This window comes from Rana temporaria, chromosome 6 (assembly GCF_905171775.1).
Source record: "Rana temporaria chromosome 6, aRanTem1.1, whole genome shotgun sequence".
NCBI lineage: Eukaryota > Metazoa > Chordata > Amphibia > Anura > Ranidae > Rana > Rana temporaria.
Genome location: NC_053494.1, coordinates 31,715,966 through 31,738,379, shown reverse-complemented (window position 1 = coordinate 31,738,379; position 22,414 = coordinate 31,715,966). Strand labels below are relative to the sequence as shown.

Sequence of the window (22,414 nt, the reverse complement as noted above, 5' to 3'; positions counted from 1 at the left end):
TGGCAGGGGGTGTTGGTGGCAACGCAGAGGGGGATGGAGACAGGGGTTGTTTGTGGCACCGCAAGGGGTGATTGGAGGCAGGGGGCCTGGGGTTGATTGGAGGCATGGGGTGTTGGTGGTACTGCAGAGGGGGAAGGTGGCATCGCAGAGGGTGGGGATGGAGACAGGGGTTGTTGGTGGCACCGCAGAGGGGGATGAAGGCAGGGGGCGTTTGGAGACAGGGGTTGTTGGTAGCACCGCATAGGGGTGGAGGCAGGGGGCCTGGGGGTGATTGGAGGCAGAGGGAGATTGTGGCACCGCAGAGGGGGGGTGAAGGCAGGGGGTGTTGGTGGCAGAGGGGGATGGAGTCAGGGGGTGATGTGACTAAATAGTTTGCCCTTATTATATCGAAAATAACAAAAATATGTTTTTTTACCTTACTATCTACCTTAAATCACATTGCTATTTGCCAAGCGTACTTGTTTGAAGCCTAAATAATGAAATTTGCACCAAAAATGTAATTTAGTAACTTTTGTGAAATGCCAGTAAAAACGTGGCTGCACCAGTAAATTTCAATCTGGTAGGTTTGCAACACTGATGGGGGGAGATTTCCTAAAACTGGTGCGCATGAAATCTGGTGCAGCTGTGCATAGTAAGTTACTATTAGTAACCAATCGGCTTCTAACTTCAGCTTGTTCAGTTTAGAGAGGAAGTAAAGTCTTCTTGTTTAATTGTACCTACAGGTAAGTCTATAATAAGGCTTACCTGTAGGTACTGTAAATATTTCCTAAACTTGCACCGTTTAGGAAATATTTACTATATACGCTGCAGATGACGTCATTGGCGCATGCGCTCTGAAGAAACGTCCATCGTGCCTTTTTTCAGTGCTCTGTGCCGTGACCGGCAGCTTCCACGCGCATTCACGGGATTGATGTCATCGCGGCTGCGGCCAATCACTGCGCCGGACCTCGTGAACCCGGAAGAAACACCGGGGAAGATGTCCAGCCGCCTCAGCGGTGTGGTAAGTATTTCATAATAAGCTAGTGTGCGATGCATACTAGCTCACTGTGCCCTTTGTCTTACAGTTTTCTTTCCTTTTTTCTCGGGTTTACAACCTTTTTAAGCTTTGACAATAAAACCTGGAAGTTGATTGGTTACTATGCAGAAATACATCAGATTCTGTGTGCATCAGTATTAAGTATTAAATCTCTCCCCATGTTTCTCTATTGATGGATTTCCTTCAGTCTGGGTTCACACTGATGCGCTGCGGTACACCGCATGTAATTCGCACAGGAATCACAGCACATTCCTGTGTGAATTGCATGGGGTGTCTCTGGGCTGCGATTTGAGCCATGAATTTGTATGGCTCAAATCGCACTGCATTCACACCAAACCCTTTTTGCAATCCAATTCTGCTAATCGCACTGCATTTTGCAAAACCGTTTTCGTGGTGTCGTAAAAACTTAAAGAGGAGTTCCACCTAAAAATGGAACTTCCTCTTAACCCACTCCTCTCCCCCTTACATGCCACATTTGGCATGTAATTTTTTTGGGGGGGGAGTGGGGGCTTCAGGAGAAGGGGACTTCCTGTCCCACTTCCTCCTTCCGCCGAGGGGCTGGAAAGGCGATTAGCTTAATCGCCTTTTCACAGCCCCTCCCTGTAGGCGAGCGCCTGTCCAATCGGACGGCGCCGCGCCGCTCGCACATGCGCAGTGCTGCTTGCGCATGCGCAGTGGGTGCCCGGCCGTGAAGCCGAAAGCTGTCACTGCCGGGTGCCCACACTAGAAATGAAGGGGGGGCGAGGAGCGGAACCCCGGCCGGCGCATCGCTGGAGCCGTGGAGCAGGTAAGTGTCAGTTTATTAAAAGCCAGCAGCTACACTTTTTGTAGCTGCTGACTTTTAATAAACGTAAAAAATGGGTGGAAAACCCCTTTAATATACACTCTGCAATTGGTTCGCATTAATGTGTTGCAATTTTGGTGCAGTGCGGAATCCACAGCGAATTCGCTGTGAAATCACTCTGCATCTAGTGTGAACTGAGGCTTAAAGGAGAAGTACAGCCAAAGCTTGTTTGGCTGTACTTCTCCTGTGGATCACTGGAGTACAGTTCGTTCTGCATTCCTGTGACCTGTTTTCAGCAGACAGCAGGCTGCAGCCCGCCGTCAGCTGACATCACAGAGCCTGTCCAGGCTCGGGAAAGATTGCGATCATATGGGCGGGATCCGCCCATATGTCTGGACCAGCACCTGGCTCAGTCTCTCAGCTGGCCGCTGAGTGTGTGGGCCAGCCGCTGTCGCCCCCTGCACAGCCCAGTGTATCTCTGAGCGGGGGGGGGGGGGCAGAGCAGAGAGCCCCTTACTGACCATCACCAGCTCTCTGCTGGACCGACCGATCAGCGGTATTCCCTCGGTTCTTGGTCTTAGAGCCGGCGGGGAACTGATGCAGCCTCAGACTGATAACACATCTACCTAGGCAAGTATGATTCCCCCCACAAAAAAAAATTCCCACACTTCTCTTTTTTTTTTTTTAAGTGTATTTTGTGCGTGTACTCGAGAGAGGAGCCGGACTGCAGGAGTTGGGAGTAGGCAGGCCTCCCCCAGAGGCAATCTGCCACCTTTCTCCATGCCCCGGGTGGCAATGGCGGGTGTGTGAGGGGGTCCTCCCACACAGCCCGCCCTACCTGCTCCGCTTTGAAGCCCAACGGGGCAGAGGGACTCCCTATAAGAGAGTGAGAGGATCTAGCCCGCTTAACCAGCCCCGTTAGTCCTTCGCCTCTCTTTTTTTTTTTAGAGACCGTGTGGTCAAAGTGCGTGCATGCTCCCTCCACACTTCTCTTTTAAAGTCAGCAAATATTTTATCATGCAGTCCTACCCCACAGAATATAAATTGTGCCCTCACACTTCATAGATATTGGTATAATTTACAGATGTAACAGATCATATTTTATAGAAAAATCTTAAGAAGTGGCGCTGTTCTGTATACTTGCACGTGTAGGAAAAGTAGATTAAATGTCACCCAATAAGCTGGATTGGCTCTATTTCTGTGCCGCCATGAGGATCTGTTGAATGGTTAGAAAATAGTCACACACAGATCTGTGTTCCAATTACATCAATTTGTAGGTCTGATTATTTTCCATCGGGCCTGATCTGCTTTAATCACATGGGAGTGGAGGGCTGTACAGCATGAGGAAGACGTGTTCTTATGTAGCTGCAAAACACTCGGGACGTCTGCATACAGCCACCTGTACAAATCAATGACAGGCTGTGGCTGTATATGTGTTACTGCAAACCAGAGCATGTGTATGCATGCAGGGATGGATGGAAGACCCTGGACACAAGCCGTCTGCACCGAGGGGCGCTCATCATGACATATCTGCCCCACTTATCTCCTGCTGAGAACACAAGTGCTTCAATAGAATACAAAGGCCCGGATTCAGGAAGGACTTACGCCGACGTATCTATTGATACGCCGCGTAAGTCCACGGATGCGCCGTCGTATCTATGCGCCTAATTCACAATACAAGATACGCCTGAATTTTGGCTTAATACGACCGACATAAGTCTCCTACGCCGTCGTATCTTGGGCGCATATTTACGCTGGCCGCTAGGGGCACCTGATGAAGTGGAATTGCCAGGAGCGCCGGCGGGCGACCCCAGAAGAAGAGGATCGGGGCTGCTCTGTGCAAAACAATTGCACAGAGCAGGTAACTACGGGCATGTTTTCTTCCTTTTTTTTTTTTTTGTTTACGAACTCTTTATGTGGAACTAAACTCATCGATTTAACAGCACATGCCAGGAATGGAATTGTCACATTGGATGTACTCTCAACCAAACTATCAATCCAGGTGCCTGGTGTCATAACTGATCACATGTGACCATGCAGCACCACGGCAGTTGAAAATCAAACAGAGGCCAAGGTAGCTGAAAACAATAGGAGGGTTTAGTTCCAGGTACACATATGTGTGATGCGTCAACCAGCGCAATTACAGCGCTGGTTCCCTCATCGCACTTCTCCCGTAGGCAGTTGACACTGACTTCTGCAAACCGCTGCGGTTGTCAATACAATGTTAATGACACCCCAGATCGGTTCACAGATCGCAGTGCAAACTGTGAACTCGCACAGGAATCGAATCGCCAAGGTGAGCACACCAATGCGATCCGATTCTAGGGGAAAAACAAGGCCCCGCACCTTCTGTGCGAATCCAATGCGGGTTTAGCCATACAACTGTATGGCTGAACTTGCATTGTTCAGACATTGCATGTGGTCCGCACCTGCGGTGCGGATGCGAATCACATGCAATGTCGGAGATCGCACAAGTGTGAACCCAGGCTCAAGCTTCAATATAGTTTACTGATGTTTTGGATCTGTAGGAGAGAACAGCCAGGCTTGTAACCTTTGGGGACAGGGATAATAATATGCAGTGTATTTATTGCTCTAGGATTAGGGTGGATTTAATTGTTTAAATAGAAAAGTCTTGTATAGCAGGTTTGGGGGATGGTAAGATCTTGAATGGGGTTGCTGAACAGGTGGCTGGCAGAACAGATGGCACATGGTTTGTTCACTGATATTCTTGTGTACATAATACCTTGGGGTGTAATTAAAGGGAACTACGCGTCAGTTTTGTGGTGTAGACATTGGTGCATTTTCTGTGTACCGAATTAACATTGTTTTAAGAGAAGTTCTATGTAGTGTTGGACCAGCTGCTCCAAATTGCATGAAAAACGCTATGGGCCAGATCCACTGATACGCCGGCGTACTTTCAAATTTCCCGCGTCGTATCTTTGTTTTGAATCCTCAAAACAAGATATGACGGCTTCTGGGTTAGATCCGACAGGTGTACGTCTTCGTACGCCTTCGGATCTAAGATGCAATACTTCGGCGTCCGCTGGGTGGCGTTTTCCGCGTCGGGTATGCAAATTAGTGATTTAAGACGATCCACGAACGTACGTGCGGCCGTCGCATTTTCTAACGTTGTCTGTAGTCGGCTTTTTCCGGCGTATAGTTAAAGCTGGTATTTTGCGGCGTATAGATCGAATTGCCATGTTAAGTATGGCCGTCGTTCCCGCGTCGAAATTTGAATATTTCGAATATTAAGTCGTCCGTGAATAGGGATGGACGTAACTCGCGTCTAAGTTCAAAAAATGACGTTGTTGCAACGTCATTTCGCGCAAAGCACGGCAGGAAATTTCTGGACGACGCATGCGCATTTCATTCGGCGCGGGGACGCGCTTCATTTAAATGAAACCCGCCCCCAACCTGCCCAATTTGAAATCCGCCACCAGAAATACACTACGCCGCCGTAACTTACGGCGCGAACTCGCTGAGGATTCGAAAATGTGCCAGGTAAGGTACGGCGGCGTAGCGTATCTCTGATACGCTGCGCAGAACTAAATGTATGTGTATCTGGCTCAATGCGTCAGTTTCCATAAATGTCTGATGGTGTCCACCAGCATAATGAAGCACCAGTGTTCTCATTTAAAAACACATACAACACATACAACATTACTAGAGTGATGTAAATGCTGTAGTGAGGACAGGACGATGAGCACTACAGGAGGTGAGCGGGTCGTGTATGGATGGACAACAACTTGCAGGACACTAGGAAGGAGAAGTAACCATTGGCCCCCCTGAACATTTTTCTCTCTCCCCTCTGTGCCCTATCCCCTCTACTAGGTTTATTCTTGTTAATTATCTGATATACCAACTGTAATAGAAGATGCTTTGAATGGTTGGGATTTTTGACCTTCGCACCAGATAAAGCCAAGAGAAGGAACTTGGCCCTGGTTTAGCCTAATTTATTCCCCCAGCTATTCTACAATACATTTAGCTAGATTCACGTAGCCCCGCGCAACTTTAAGGCGGCGTAGCGTATCGTATTTACGATACGCCGCCTTAAGTCAGAGAGGCAAGTACTGTATTCTCAAAGTACTTGCCTCCTATCTTACGGCGGCGTAGCGTAAATGCGGCAGGCCCAAGAGCGCCTAATTCAAAATAGGCTGAGGGGGCGTGTTTTATGATAATCTGCTCTGACCTGACGTGATTGCCTTTTTTTTGGAACGGCGCATGCGCCGTCCGCCTACATTTCCCAGTGTGCATTGCGGCTAAGTACACCGCACGGTCCTATTGATTTAGACGTGGACGTAAATGACGTAAATCACTATTCACGGACGACTTACGCAAACAACGTAAAATTTTCGAATTTCGAAGCGGGAACGGCGGCCATACTTTAACATTACTATTCCAACTATTTGATTGAATAACTTTAGGCCTGATAAAGCTTTACGTAAACGGCGTATCTGTACTGCGTCGGCCGGGCGTACGTTCGTGAATAGGCGTATCTAGTGATTTACATATTCTACGCCGACCGCAATGGAAGCGCCACCTAGCGGCCAGCCTAAATATTGCACCCTAAGATAGGACGGCGCAAGCCGTCGTATCTTAGATAGGTTTAAGTGTATCTCTGTTTGAGAATACACTTAAACTTAGGTTGGCGCAGATTCCGAGTTAGGTCGGCGTATCTACTGATACGCCGACCTAAATCTACCTTAATCTAGCTAATTAACTTTATATTTCTTTATAGGTTCATTCTTTTCTATTCTCTTCATAGATGACGTAATTATATTATATTATTTCAATCAACTTAATTTCTCAATTACTTGTTGTCAAATAGCTGCCATGAAGCTATGATTATGACACTTCATGTGACATAATCTTATCCTACAATCCGCTAGGTTATCTATTTTCATTTACATTTATAAGAGTTACTTTCCTGAATGATTACGCCTTTTTCTACTATACTATTGTACATGTTCTGTTAATGGAATATCTATTTCTATTATGTTATTGTACATGCTCTGGAATTTTGTTGATAATTATAAAATTCAACAAAATATTTGAAACAGGAAGCGGAGGTGAAAATTTAGGATGATTCCATTGGATCATCAGATTTTCCCACGCCCCCTTCTATGACACTGCAGTGAAAGGCGTGCCTCCACTGCGGCATTTTTATTGGACAGCTGGGAGTAATGGTACTTTACCATTGGCCCAAGACTCCAAGCTGTCCATTTAGCTCATATACAAAGAAAAAGAGCCGCTGCTCCAGATGTATGCTGATAACCTGAGGTAGAATATCTCATAGAGTGCCAGCCCCGGCCCGCCTCCGTGGTAAACTTGTAAGAAAAGAAATGGCTGCACATCCAGGAATTCTGATTGCCTTTTATTGTTCAAAGTGATAACACCAACACAAAGTCACGTAGACGCGTTTCACACAAACGTCTTGTGCTTAATCATTAAGCACAAGATGTTTGTGTGAAACGTGTCTACGTGACCTTGTGTTTGTGTCTTTGGTGTTATCACTTTGAACAATAAAAGGCAATCGGAATTCCTGGATGTGCAGCCATTTCTTTTCTTACAAGTGTCCATTTAGATGCACTTTGCAGCAGACAGAGGATGAGCTCAAACAGAGTGTGCCATGTTGTATTTAAACTGGCTGCTCTGTATGTAGCTTCTGACAGGCAGCTCAAGAAGCGCCGTATCTCCGGAATCATTAGTCATAGGAGCCCCAATTTCAGCTACCTACCCACCAAATTTTGGGTCTCCAGAGTTTTGTGTTTTTTTTTTGTTTTTGTTGGGGTGTTTTTGTTTGTTTTGTTTTTATGTTCATGGCAAGTGAGGCCCCTGACTGCATGACCCTGCTTTATGATGACTATATCCATCCATCATCATAGCTCTGGCCAACTTAAAACATTTGTGGCATGCAAAAACCAAGGGGGAAAATACAATGTTCTGTGGTAATCAGTCAGAGCTTTATATCTTATTGCATTGACTTTATGTTGTTAAAATCTTATTTGTGAAGATGTGGTCTCTGAGTCACTGCACTTTGTACATAATTGTTGCTGTTTGCACTGCTGTACAGAACACATGTATTAGATTACAGAAGGCACTGGGCCTCATGTTTCGGAAGTGCGTGTTGTCCAGAACACCCAGTAAGGCCCCCAACTGGTAATTCAGAAGAAGGTCTGGCAAAGCTGAGAGCGTCTGCGAGCTCTTGTAGGCCGGAAACTGCTTTTATCCTTGTACATGTAAGAGCAAAGAACTCAAGAGCCTACAGCTGGACTCTTCTGTACTAATTTGAAATGGTACTGGTGTATAAATATCATTGCTCTGCTGGGCTCATAAACATTGGATATATAGGCCTGTTGTGTGTTTAGATTTGGTCCAACACTACAGCCAATCATATTCTAAATTTAGGCTGGGTTTGATCTAAAGATTTTAGTTTCACCACCCCATTTTACCAGACAGTTGGAAGGTTAGAAGATATAACATTGTAACAGACAGCTGTATCACAATACAGAAAACTTCGGGAAGAGTCCTGCGACCTACACATCCAAAATCGCTGGTTACCCCAAATCAGGAACATAAAATGGGTCAAAAATTAAAACAAAAAAATAAAACATCCAAAAGAAACTTTGCCACCCCCTATAAGCAACTGTAGCTAACTCAGGACCTTCCCATCGCACTACCTCCTGAAGTGGGAGAAGGGAGAGGAAAGACCATGGTGGCACCACCGTGAGGTCAGTGTCGACTGTCCCATTCTCCATGAGAACTGAGTGGTCTGGAAAAACTGTTATACCATGTATTAAGACCTTCTTATTATATAATGCATTCATTGCATCACATTTCGTAACGTCCCTCTCCCTCCCGGGGATCGGGAGAGTACAGAGGGAGAGGTTAGTCAAAGAGAAGAGGGTAGAATACCAGATGTAGCACTACCCCCGAAGGAGCTTCTGATTTGTTTTGGGTGGCACGTTACCTCTATTTCTCTGCCGTCTAGGGTACTGGATGAGAGCTGAAACAAAGTCAATATCCACACGTTGTGTTCCTTTTTCTCTGCTTTATTTACTGAACATGGTGAAAGACTGAACAGTTGGTTGAAGAGGTGAAATGGGGTATAGGGTAATAGGTTCAGGTGTAGAACTTGATTGGAAGCTCTCCTGCCTCCAGACATAAACTCTCGTCGCCACTTTAGCCAGAGTGGGTATTGTGCCCCTGGATAGGCCTCTCTCACTAGTCCTAGCAGCCAGGGCGTCACAAGGAACCTTGGTACAGTCTCTGCCACTGACCTTTCCCAACGGCGGAGACACGATCGGTCCAGAATCCTCTCACTTTAGGATTTAGCACCCGGATCTCTTCTCAAAGTAGTAACTTGTGAAATCAGGCAACTGACAGGGGATCACTGCTCAGCCTTTCAGTAACGATAGGTCCTTCAATGCAGTTCAGGCCTCCCCTGAGTGTACCAGCCTCGTGCTGGGTGCTCTCCAGACTGGTACTTCATTCGACGACTTCCTCCCTCTAGGACGGATAGCGCAGGACCACTTTAGTAATGCAGACCCAGTCTGACTACTGGGCCTGCTCAGCAGGGCACGACTCTAGACCAACGTGGTCCCGGAGCCAGGAAAGTCTGAACATGCACCCCCGGCCAGAAGGGCCACACACAGGGGTGGTGGGACGACTGCCCAGGGCGGACGACGACGTTCCAGAACCCATGACGTCTGTCCCTTAAATACCCCTCCCAGCATGCACAGCGAGGCGATCAACCCCCACCGATTGGCCGCTGAGAGAATACCCAACACACCTGGATCTGACTGCTGCCACCCTTGGCCTGGGGTGGAACGGACACCCCAGACAACAATAGTGGTCACCTGCAGCACAGCCACGGCTGGAACAGAGGTCCAAATTTGAAAACAGAACAGGTAAGAGGTAACTAATCCTCTGACTAACCCCTAAATTTAAAGCAGGGTCAGCAAAGAAAATAGCTGCCTGCTACACAGAAGAAAATGCACTCTATATTGTGAAAGGATCTGAACCGTTGCTACTCACAATGGGTCAGACAGATATTTAATCCAGGGTTCCCAGATCGTTTCAAACCTAGCTTGTATGTCTAGCAAAATCGCCGAAAGGGAGAGCTTGGATTTCCCAAAATCATGATCTAAAGATTTTAACAAAAATTTTGGCCACTAGATTGAATATTATTCCTGACCTAGTCAGCATAGATCATACAGGTTTTATTCCCAGGAAATCCACAGATATCAATATCCGCAGGGTTTTCACTCATTTACTGCTACCCCCAACTGAATCCACTTCTAGAGTTTTGGCGGCACTCAACATTGAGAAGGCCTTTGACTCCGTGGCCTGGCCTTTTATATGCTCTCAGTGTTGGAGACTATGGGGTTCGCGGCCAAGTTTTTGAAATGGGTGCAGTTGCTTTACTCCTGCCCTTTAGCCCAGGTTAAGGGGTGAGCTCTCAGAGCCCTTTCCAGTTGAACAATGTGCATTCACAGGAGCTCAGGGGCAAGCCTGCTCGATTGCCCCCCATAGCAAGAGGCTTGCTATGGAGGGCACTCAGCAGATGGTGGAGCCAGTAATTCTGGCGGGGGGCTCACAAATGAGAGAATCAGAGCTGTTTTGTGCAAAACTATGTACAGTGGAACCTAAGGCCTAGTACACACAAGAGGATTTATCTGCGGATACGGTCCAGCGGACCGTTTCCGCGGATAAATCCTCTCGAGGATTTCCGCGGATTTGGATCCGATGGAGTGTACTCACCATCGGATCGAAATCCGCGCCGAAATCCCATCGCGATGACGTGTCGCGCCGTCGCCGCGATGATGACGCGGCAACGTGCGCGACGCTGTCATATAATGAATTCCACGCATGCGTCGAATCATTACGACGCATGCAGGGGATCCATTCGGACGGATTGATCCGGTGAGTCTGTACAGACCAGCGGATCAATCCGTTGGGATGGATTCAAGCGGATAGATTTTAAAGCATGTCTTCAAATTTTTATCCGCATGAAATCCATCCCAGGGGATAAAAATTCGCGGAAACAGATCCGCTGGATTGTACACACCAGGGGATCTATCCGCTGGAGCCGGTCCGCGGATCAATTCCAGCGGATGGATCCTCTCGTGTGAGCATAATCCGTTCCAGGAGAATGCTTCTAATCCAAAGCACTCGCATATCAATCCAAGATTCCTCATAGAAGTCAATGGAAACGAAGATAATTAATTCAGCATTGACTTCTATGACATGCAATAGCGCGTGTGGCCAGAGGTGGGGGGGGCGCGATAGAGCCTTGGAAATACTCGGGGACTGCTCGGCTGATCTCGGAAAGGTTCAGAAACACTCGGGAACGGAGTATATCTGAGTGTTTCTGAGTATTCCCGAACAGCTTGGAACGGCTCCGAACCGTTCCGAGTGTCACAATGGGCTATGATTAAGCACTAATTTAAAGTGAAAAACGCGTCAGCTGTTCTACTCCCGTGTTGTGTGCTGTGACTTGTAGTGCATTTTTCCTTTTTTAAATAAAGACAACCATCAAGGTTTTTCGGAGTGCGGCTGTCCATATTTTCTTTTTCCATTTGTCACAATCGTCCCCGTACCTCTGGCTAAATGCGGTACTGCACACCCCATTCGCTTGAATTCTGCTCGTACTGTGAGACTCACAAACCGAGTCAGAATAAAAAATAAAAAAGTTACTCGTTCTTCAAAACACTTGTTAACCGCGTTACTCATAAAACAAGGTTCCACTGTAACATGTTTGTTATTAAAAAAATAAATAATAATAATAATAATAATAAAAAAAAAATAACCTTTAGAATCCTTTTAATAAAAATACATATTGCCCTAGTTTGTAGATGCTATGACTTTCACACAAATCAATTAATGTACCCTTATTGACATGTATCGGAATACATTTTGGCGTAAATTTATAAAGAAATTTGATTTTATTAAATATGTTTTATTAAAGAAAGTAGAATTTTTGTTGGTCTTTTTTCATTTATATAGTAAAAAATAAAAAACAGTGGAGAACAAATACCACCAAAAGAAAGCTCCATATGTGTGAAAAAATGTATATAAATTTAATTTGGGTACAGTGTTGCATGACCGCGCAATTGCCAGTTAAAGTAGCGCAGTGCTGAATTGCAAAAACAATTCCTGGTCACATGGTTAATGTTTACAGCAGCCCGTGGTTGGCATTGTTGGCTAGTAGTACTAGAATAGCCAAGATATTGACAGAAAGAACAGGTATTTATATGCATTTATCAAAGAGAGGAAATAAAAAAAATCTGGCCTATTAAATCTAGCTGATCATTATGAAATATCCAGTTTGATGGGCTTATTCAGACAAAGAAGAAACAAAAAGGATTCACATTAATCTGAACTCCAGGATATTTGCAACCACGCCGTCCCACCGAGATTTTACATACAGTAAACCAGCCATGGGACAGTTTGCAGCAATAATGGTGAATGATTATAAGTGGAGGAAATGGAAAATGTTTGAATAAAGTCAAGGGACATGACAATAACAATATGAACTCGTATAAAGTCCTGTAAATTTCCGGGTTAGATATTAAAGGAAATAAAATATTTTACTGACCTCTGTTACATTTACCCCGAGAGTGGAAAAAGTTGAGATAAGAATGGAGGGGTAGAGTATATACGGTATGATATTATATATATATATATATATATATATATATATATATATATATATAATATATATATATATATATATATATATATATATATATATATATATATATATATATATATATAATGTATGTATGTGTGTGTGTGTGTGTGTGTGTGTGTGTATATATATATATATATATATATATATATATATATATATATATATATATGTATATATATAATCTCCCTTGTAAGGCATCTCATCAACCATTTTGCCTCCTTTTATTTGTATATTTTTAGAAAATGGTCCAATATTATTCTAGTGATTTGCATACAGTGATATAACAAGGTCATGTCTGATGTGATAGGAATACATTTCCCACTTTCCAGATAGGGTGTTGCTCAGTTAGAAATTTAAAGGGCAATTCAAGGAAACGGCACATATGTATATACAGTAATACCTCGGATTGCGAGAAATGCGGCTTACGAGCGTTTTTTGCAAAACAAGCTATTATATTTAAAAAATCCTGACTCGGTTTGCGAGCGTTGTCTCGCAAGACCAGCAGGATTCCTCTGGGGTGTGCAGTACCAGAGGTGCGGGGGTGCCGGTGACTTGTCCTTAAAGCGGGGGTTCACCCTTAGAGGGCACTTTTCCCCCTTAGATTCCTGCTCGTTTTTACTAGGGGAATCGGCTATTTATTTTAAAATATGTGCAGTACTTACCCGTTTACGAGATGCATCCTCTCCGTCGCTTCCGGGTATGGGCTTCGGGAATGGGCGTTCCTTCTTGATTGACAGGCTTCCGAGAGGCTTCCGACGGTCGCATCCATCGCGTCACGATTTTCCGAAAGAAGCCGAACGTCGGTGCGCAGGCGCAGTATAGAGCCGCACCGACGTTCGGCTTCTTTCGGCTACGAGTGACGCGATGGATGCGACCGTCGGAAGCCTCTCGGAAGACTGTCAATCAAGAAGTAACGCCCGCTCCCGAAGACCCATACCCGGAAGCGACGGAAGAAGATGCAGCTCGAAAACGGGTAAGTACTGCTCATATTTTAATACAAATAGCCGATTCCCCTAGACCGAACGAGCAGGAAGCTAAGGGGAGAAAATTTTTTTTTTTACAAATGGGTGAACTCCCGCTTTAAGGTTCCCCTAACGGGGAAGGAAATTCCTTCAAGGACTGCGCAGGCCCAAACTTGCCGACGGAAATCTCCGAACCTCACCCGGCATCCAGGCTCATTCTTTAACATCCCCGTGGATTGGAGGATGTTAAAAAAAGAGCCAGGAGGCCGAGCGAGCGGAGCGAGCCATCCGAGCACAGCGAGGACGTGAGGCCAACTGGCCACTTACCTCGGAATCCACGTCGCCCTGGATGCCAGCCGAGGTTCGGAGATTTCCGTCGGCAAGTTTGCGCCTGCGCAGTGCTTGAAGGAACTTTCCCGTTAGCCGGAACCATCTTGGCAGGTCAGATTGCGCCTGCGCAGGAACTTTCACGATAGCCGGAACCAGCTCGGCAGATCACCGGTGACACTCGGAAACACTCCATTCCCGAGTTTCTCTGAGCCTCTCCTGAGTGCATCCTAGCGGTTTCCAAATGTCTCCGGACCCCCCCCCCCCCACCTCTGGCCACATGCGGTACTGCATACAATAGCAGTTACTGTGGAAAAAATTATGAGTTTCCATTGACTCTTATGGGGAACCTCGCTTTGATATACAAGTGCTTTGGATTACAAGCATTCTTCTGGAACTAATTATGCTCGTAATCCAAGTTATCACTGTACTGTATATCTCCAAAATTTGGGGACACACACCAAATTATTCAGTTCAAATACATTTCAGACTATTGTATGCTTCCAACCTTGTGGCTTCTACCCTAATAGCAACATTTTGGGGAATGTCCTTTTCTGTTCCAACCTGACTGTGCGCAAAGCCAGCTCCATAGAGACATGGTTTGTTGTGGAGGAACTCGATTATTCTTTACAGAGTTTTGATCTCTTAATGAGCACCTTTGGGATGAATTGGAACACTGACTGCAAGCCAGGTCTTCTCATCCAACATCATTAGCTGACCTCACAAATGCTCTTTTGACTTATTAGCCAGAAATTGCCCACAACACACTCCAAAATCTTGTAGAAAACATTCCTAGAAAAGTAGGTTGAAATTTTGCATTTAATTTCAGTTGCCTGCATTTTGGGATCTGCTGATTGTTTGTACTTAGAGATTTTACTGAAAGTAACTTTGTGAATTTTTATTTTTATTGTATGCATTAAAGCGGGGGTTCACCCGTACAGAACACTTTTTCCCCTTAGATGGATGCTCATTTTGTCTAGGGGAATCGGCTAGTTGTTTTAAAATATGAGCCGTACTTACCGTTTACGAGATGCATCTTCTCCGTCGCTTCCGGGTATGGGCTGCGGGACTGGGCGTTCCTTCTTGATTGACAGTCTTCCGAGAGGCTTCCGACGGTCGCATCCATCGCGTTACGATTTTCCGAAAGAAGCCGAACGTCGGTGCGCAGGCGCAGTATAGAGCCGCACCGACGTTCGGCTTCTTTCGGCTACTAATGACGCGATGGATGCGACCGTCGGAAGCCTCTCGGAAGACTGTCAATCAAGAAGGAACGCCCGCTCCCGAAGACCCATACCCGGAAGCGACGGAGAAGATGCATCTCGTAAACGGATAAGTACTGCTCATATTTTAAAACAACTAGCCGATTCCCCTAGACAAAACGAGCATCCATCTAAGGGGAAAAATTGTTTTATGGGTGAACTCCCGCTTTAAGAATGCGCTGGTTTATGTCAGATTTACATTGATTCCAGCAGGACTTCACCTATTTCTATGTAATCTTCTTCAAACTCTGCGGTGCGTCATGCCTATATAAATGTACATATGTCCGTCTGAAGCCTTCATCCCTGCTCTTCAGATGTACACACTCTGCATAGCTTCGCTTCCTGGCATGCATGTGTTGCAATACTTTGCGTCATTTTCCTTCTTCATTCCTCTACAGAAGTGCTCCGCGCTCCCTAATAGGTAAACTTTTGGGACACTTGAGCGACAAGAGCTGGGTGTTCAAAGAGAGAAAATCTGGGATTTCTACTTAATGAGAGTAGAGTAGACTGGTGTATTGGACATTACACAATTCCAGGTTGTGTCCTTCCTTATTACGACACAGTCTAAGGTGTATCGGAACAGTGAAGCAGCCCATTGAGGAACGCTCACAGATCAGCAGAGGCTCCATACTGCAATGCCTTGTATAGGGTCTGCCTAAAGTGTTGGTAAGGAGGGACAGAAAGCTTTGCATTGAGCTAGCTATTGAAGGATTAATATATGCCACATACATTACAAAATGTATTTTGTGGTGATGGTGTCTTTTTGTTTTTGGCTCTCAATATGCATGTTTTTGTTACAGGATCTCCTCCTGCGTGGATTGACTCAAGATGGCTGTATTCAGACAACTGGGCCTCCTGCTATGGAAGAATTACATATTACAGGTGAGTCTATGGGATGTAAGGTTAAGGAACATGTTTTTGTGTGCATATATCTGTGTCGGTTTACTTGCACTGAATTCGAAATCAGAGACATCTGTAGAAGTTATTTTTGATAATCAGAGACATCTGTAGAAGTTATTTTTGCCTCAAGGGTAATTCTCTGGCGGCTCCACTACTGGAGCCGCCAGAGAATTACCCTTGAGGCAAAAATAACTGCAATTGGACCTATATAGTGTCCTTCAGCCCCAAGGATACCTTTTGCCAGCTGATAGGTTATATTCAATTGTTCAAGGCCGTGTTTCTCAACCTTTTGTCAGTTAAGGTACCCTTTTAAAATTCTGCACAATGTCGAGGCACCCCATTCCAAAATGGTAAAAACGAAACAAATAGTTTTACATAAAGCGGCAACATCCATCCAACGTTGGAGGGGATTTATTCTTCCAAAGCTAAACATGCCTTTGTATATAGATACTGACTAGTATTCCAATGTTTCTCTTCCTCGCTCAGCTAATGTGACCCCAGTGCTGACAGAAAGGGGCAAGGGTGGGGCAAACAAGGATGCTGTACAGGTGCCTGATGGCCCTTCTTATCAACCAATGTCATTAGTTGTTAGGAGACCAGCCAATAGATGGTTGTAATGGTGGACATTGAAAATCTGTGGGTTTCTGTAACTAACAGGCAGGCTTGATCCACACTCTGGTTTGTATAAAATTTGAAGGCACCCTGGTTAAAAAAAGGGCTGGTTTAGCAGTTAGTTCAGGAGTTATAATGGGGTTTAAAATTGGGGCTTGAGCGTTAAGGGTTCGGGTGAGGTGTTGAGGTTGGGGTTCAGGGAAGCCTTTTTCCACCTTTTTTTTTAAACATAGGGGAACCTTTGAGTTAACTTTTTTGTGTTTCAGGGAACCCCTGCTAAAGTTACTATATCTACAACTCATTACACTTGGGTTCATTGGGAAGAATTACCCTCTTACAGATAGATAAAAAGATCAAGGGTGTCAGTGGGAACTTATCTGAGAGGCAGAAATAGTACATTGCTCAAGGAAACCCCTAGCAACTTATGTAGGGACTCTAGGGTTCCATGGAACCCTGGTTGAGAAACCCTGGATTAGGGTATTAAGGGTTTTGAGGTTGGGGTTTAGGGTGTAAAATTAGGAAGGGTGAGATTGCAGTTTTGGGTTATAGTGTTGGGCAGAGGTCAATTTTAGGGGTCAACTTTAGGGTCAAAGTTAAGTGTTAGGGATAGGTTAGAGGTCAGGAAGGATATGCTTCATATAGGCACCAAAAACTGCCAGCTCTTGGTTCAAATAAAGTTATACTTTGCTTTTTACATACATCAACGTGTCTGTCAAATCAGATAGACTTGTTAGTTTAGTTACAAATGGCAAGTGTAGAGGAGAGAAATTGGTATTTCTAAAGAAACCAATTGGGTGCCCTGTCCTATTTTGTACCTAGAAGTGTGGAATGCCGCTAAGCATTTGTTGGATGTTTTTCACCTCTCCAAATATGTTTCTTTATGGCTAAAGGAATCCACCTCTGAACTGTGTAAACTTGGGGGGGTTTCTCCAATGGCAAACAGGCCAATGTCAACACAGGAGCTATCTTGTATAAGGATGATTTAAAGTCATTCCAGTAATTACGAACAGAGTTTGACCTCCATAACAATACCTATGGCTTAGACTTGTGTTGCATGCATAAGAGAGAATACTGTTGGTAACAGTTGACCCTACCCCAATGTTTGGCACTGGGTTCAGGTGAATTGCACTGATAGTCAGATCTTTCACCTTTTTCTTTTATACACGTTTACTGACGAAATATCTCGATAAAGTTCTTTCGCAAAGAACCCATAGGTGGGAACAAGATTTAGGATTAGTGGGAGGAGATTCTTAGTATGATGCTCAAAAAGACCTTCTCACAATTGGGCAAGCTAACCCAATTTTTTATCTTACATAGGACATTCCATACACTCAGTTCCTATTTAAAATTGGATTAGTTATGACTCAATCTGCTCTAAATGTGGCAAAGGTGAAGCTGGTCTGATTCACCTACTATGAAGGTGTCCTAAATTGTTTATGTACTGGAATGATGTGCTCTCTACACTAGACATTGCATTTGGAATCTCTCCCGGGTGTGACCCTCCTATGGGTATACGTGGCAACTTTGTCATCATGACCTCTCTGGATCAGTACACTACAGATCACCTTTGCATGTAAATTGTTTGCCTGGAGGAGGTTTTTTTTGGGGGGCTTCTCTTATATGTCTCTTCCAACGTACAATATAACCTTGCATCTTCTTTTCACAGAAACGCCAGGTGCTTGTTACCGTGATTGAATTGGCTCTTCCACTGCTCTTTTCTGCCATTCTTATCGCCTTAAGGCATAGGGTAGAGTCTGAGAATTTCCCCAATTCTACACATTACGACCCTATGCAGTTTCCTGATCTACCCAACATCTCTCACACGGGATTCTGGGAGCTGGCGTATGTTCCATCCCACAGTGATGCTGTCAGGGGCATTGTAATGCAGGTGGAGAAGAAACTAGGCACTGACATTCGGGGTAAGAGATACTGTGCTGATAATATTGCCTTTCTGTCTTTGTGATATGTCTGACTCTGATACTGAATTCCATCCCCTTGGGTGCCTGTGCAGTTCATGGCTTTGTTCACAAATGTCTGATACAGATCAGTCATTGCTGCAGCTTAAAAAAAAAAACAGCAAAATTACCAGTGCTAAATTTGATAGATAGATATCTATCTATCTCTAATGCTGCGTACACACGATCGGTCCATTCGATGAGAATGGTCTGATGGACCGTTTTCATCGGTTAACCGATGAAGCTGACTGATGGTCCGTCGTGCGTACACACCATCGGTTAAAAAACCGATCGTGTCAGAAAGCGTGACGTAAAACACAACGACGTGCTGAAAAAAACGAAGTTCAATGCTTCCAAGCATGCGTCGACTTGATTCTGAGAATGCGTGGATTTTTAACCGATGGTCGCGCCTACTAACGATATTTTTTTTCCAGTAAGGAATCCATCTGTTTAATTTATAAAAAAAAAATGGCTTTTTTTTTTAACCTATGGATAAATAACCGATGGGGCCCACACACGATCGGTTTGGTCCAATGAAAACGGTCCATTAGACCGTTCTCATCAGTTTGTCCGATCGTGTGTACGCGGCATTACAATGCTTAAAATATCACGAGGTGGAAAATAGAAATCAAAAAAGGAGGATGTAGGTCCAGAGCAGCTAGATGAAATTCGTACCCAGAAGTACCGAATATACAACATCCATACACTAAAATCCAGCGCTCATGGGTCACACACAATCATGCAAATAGTCTCTTTGCAGTGAAGAAAATTGTCCATTTATTAGTCACAATCAATAAAATAAATCCAGTCCTAAAATGGACGACAGATGGGGGAAGTAAATGCAATGTTTGCAGTAATCATAACTTGCAATGACACTCACGATCCCTTGAGCAAGGAGAGGCTAAAGATTTCAAGTGTAAATCAATGATCCTGTAGCCTGAGTGCAATGAAAGGAGTACCTTAAGATGACTATCATGCAGGGAACATGCTGACCGACATGTGGAGGGCCCTCGTGTTGGAGTGCCCTTCACATGTCGGCCATCATGTTCCCTGCATGTGAGGACGCATCGGACCCCTTCTGTGAGATGGATGCGGTTCATATGTGAACCAAGCCTAAAGGGCTGGCAGGAAGCATCAGCAATGGGTTACCATCAGTTTGAGACCCTTCTAAGATACTGTATTTATTGGCGTATAACGCTCACTTTTTTACCCTGAAAATAGAGGGTAAACTGTGCCTGCGTGTTATATGCAGAGGGCTGTGGAAAGTTTTTTTCCTAAAACTTCCCTCTTAAAGTTATGGTGCGTGTTATATGCCGATGAATACGGTAACTTAAAATTCACCGACAGGTGCATATAACCTGCAGTTGACCTGCTTTTAATGTGTTTTGCATTCCCATATACATACAGTATATTGAATAGTGTTAAGCCGGCCATAGATGGAGCAATTTATTTTTGTGGTTGCAGGAAACAAAATCGCTCAGTCAGTGCTGATGGGGGGAATCCCTCCTGCGGAGCCATTGTGTTCGCCGGGCAGGGGGGGCCGTCCCCGCTGGGAGAACACAGGGATTAGCCGCTAACAGAATAGCCACTAACAATAAGGCCCCTTTCACATTGGGGCGTTTTTCATGCGGTACAGCGCTAAAAATAGCGCTGCTATACCGCATGAAAAATCATGCCCTGTAGTCTTCAATGTGAAAGCCCGAAGGCTTTCACATTGAAGCGGTGCGCTAGCAGGAACGCTCCAAAAGTCCTGCTAGCCGCATCTTTACAGCGGTATAGGTATAGGTGTTCACCGCTCCTATACCGCGCCTTCCCATTGAAATCAATGGGAAAGCGCGGTAATACCGCGGTATTAACTCTTTTTCGGCCGCTAGCGGGGGTTAAAACCTCACCGCTAGCGCCCGAATATCGCAGTAAACACGATGGTATCACCGCGGCTCGACGCTGCAATGTGAAAGCAGCCTTATTGCATATCAAATCCAACAGATTGGTTGTACCCAAGTTGATCAATTTCAGTTCCCCCTATACATGGTTCGAATATTGTCCGGTCCCTGCCGAACCGGCCAAGATTTCAACGGTCTATGGCCAGCTTTAGGAAATTCGAATTAACAGCGTTCCACTCTGATTCGGGTCATTCTACTGCTTCTCAAATTCTCGCTATTGGTTATTTCTTTCTTTATGAATATATGTGTGTGTATACTGTATGTATTTGCCATTTTAGACTATAAAATGTATTCGAATAGCTTTGATGGCCAGCCTAATTTCTGTAGTGTTGACTATGTAAATACAATTCTCACAGTTAAGCACAGAGATAAATACTCCACAGAATCTTACGGAACCAGTTTTTGACAAGTATTCATGAAATGTTTTCATATCTTGCAAACTACATAAAGTACACTACTCAGGCAGCAGTGTTTAAAGTAATACTAACGTGTTTTTCTATTTTATTTATTATATTATAATTATATTGCACATAAGAGCCGGTTCACACAGGGGCGACCTGTTAGGCGACTCAGCCGCCTGACAAGTCGCGGTCCGCTCTGTTCAATGGAACCGTTCTAATAGAAGCGACGCAAGTCGTTTCAACTTAGAAAAAGGTTCCTGTACGACTTTGACTGGGCATGATGGCAATTGTAGTTCCTGAACAACTAGAGGGCCGTAGTTTGAAGACCCATGGTTTACAGCATCATAGATACTTCAAAAACATTCTATAGATGTTTGGCTTTTTAAAATTGACTGCAAGAAGTTTCATTTGTTAGAGTGGAGTTCTTCTGTAACCTGTATGTTTCCATATGTCTCCACAGCCCGTGGATTTCCCACAGAAGATGACTTTGAGGAGTTTATCAGACACGACAACCAGTCGGGCAATGTTCTGGCTGCTTTGGTCTTCGATCATCCTTTTAACAACAGCTATGACCCCTTACCTCTGCAGGTAATAATGAGGCAAAGAAGATCTTCATTTACCTCCTTTTTTCAGTTTTTTTTTTTTAAATGTATCTTGTCTGAGTGAGAGGCTATAGGCCACATTTGGACCTAAAAGGAGATATAGATCCTTTTAGGTCCAAATGTGGCCTTTAGGCTCTCAATATATATATATATATATATATATATATATATATATATATATATATATATATATATATATATATATATATATATATATATATAAAGGAAGTATGTATGTATGTATATATATATATATATATATATATATATATATATATATAATCTATGGCACTGGGGAGCAACAGTTATATATAAAATCTATATGTGTGTGTGTGCGCGCGCGCGCACACATTATATGTGTGTGCGTGTGTGTGTGTGTGCGCGCGCGCACACATATAGATTTTATATATAACTGTTGCTCCCCAGTGCCGGCAGCACTCATGCAGCCCCAGATTATGACACTCCCACTACCATGCTTGACTGTAGGCAAGACACACTTGTCTTTGCATTCCTCACCTGGTTGTTGTCACACACGCTTGACACCAAATAAGTTCATCTTGGTCTCATCAGACCACAAGACATGGTTCCAGTATTCCATATCCTTAGTCTGCTTGTCTTCAGAGAACTGTTTGCCAGCTTTCTTGTCCATCATCTTTAGAAGAGACTTCCTTCTGGGATGACAGCCATGCAGAACAATTTGATGCAGTGTGCAGCGTATGGTCTGAGCACTGACGGGCTGACTCCCCCACCCTTCAACCTTTGCAGCAATTCTGGCAGCACTCATACGTCTGTTTCCCAAAGACAACCTCTGAATATGACGCTGAGCATGTGCACTCAACTTCTTTGGTCGATGATGGTGAGGCCTGTTCTGAGTGGAACCTGTCCTGTTAAACCACTGTATGGTCTTGCCTACCGTGCTGCAGTGACCAGAGTGAGA

General features: G+C 44.6%; 1 protein-coding gene across 2 annotated transcripts in view; it reads left to right on the top strand.

The window, feature by feature from the left end:
- Positions 1–22,414, top strand: part of ABCA3 (ATP binding cassette subfamily A member 3) — a 75,045-nt gene that overhangs the window by 9,255 nt on the left and 43,376 nt on the right. For both annotated transcript variants that reach the window (XM_040356605.1, XM_040356604.1), the window contains 3 exons: positions 15,865–15,946; positions 18,243–18,495; positions 21,336–21,463. In XM_040356605.1, coding sequence (XP_040212539.1) covers positions 15,893–15,946; positions 18,243–18,495; positions 21,336–21,463 — 435 coding nt within the window. In that variant the 5' untranslated portion in view covers positions 15,865–15,892. The remainder of the gene's footprint in view (positions 1–15,864; positions 15,947–18,242; positions 18,496–21,335; positions 21,464–22,414) is intronic.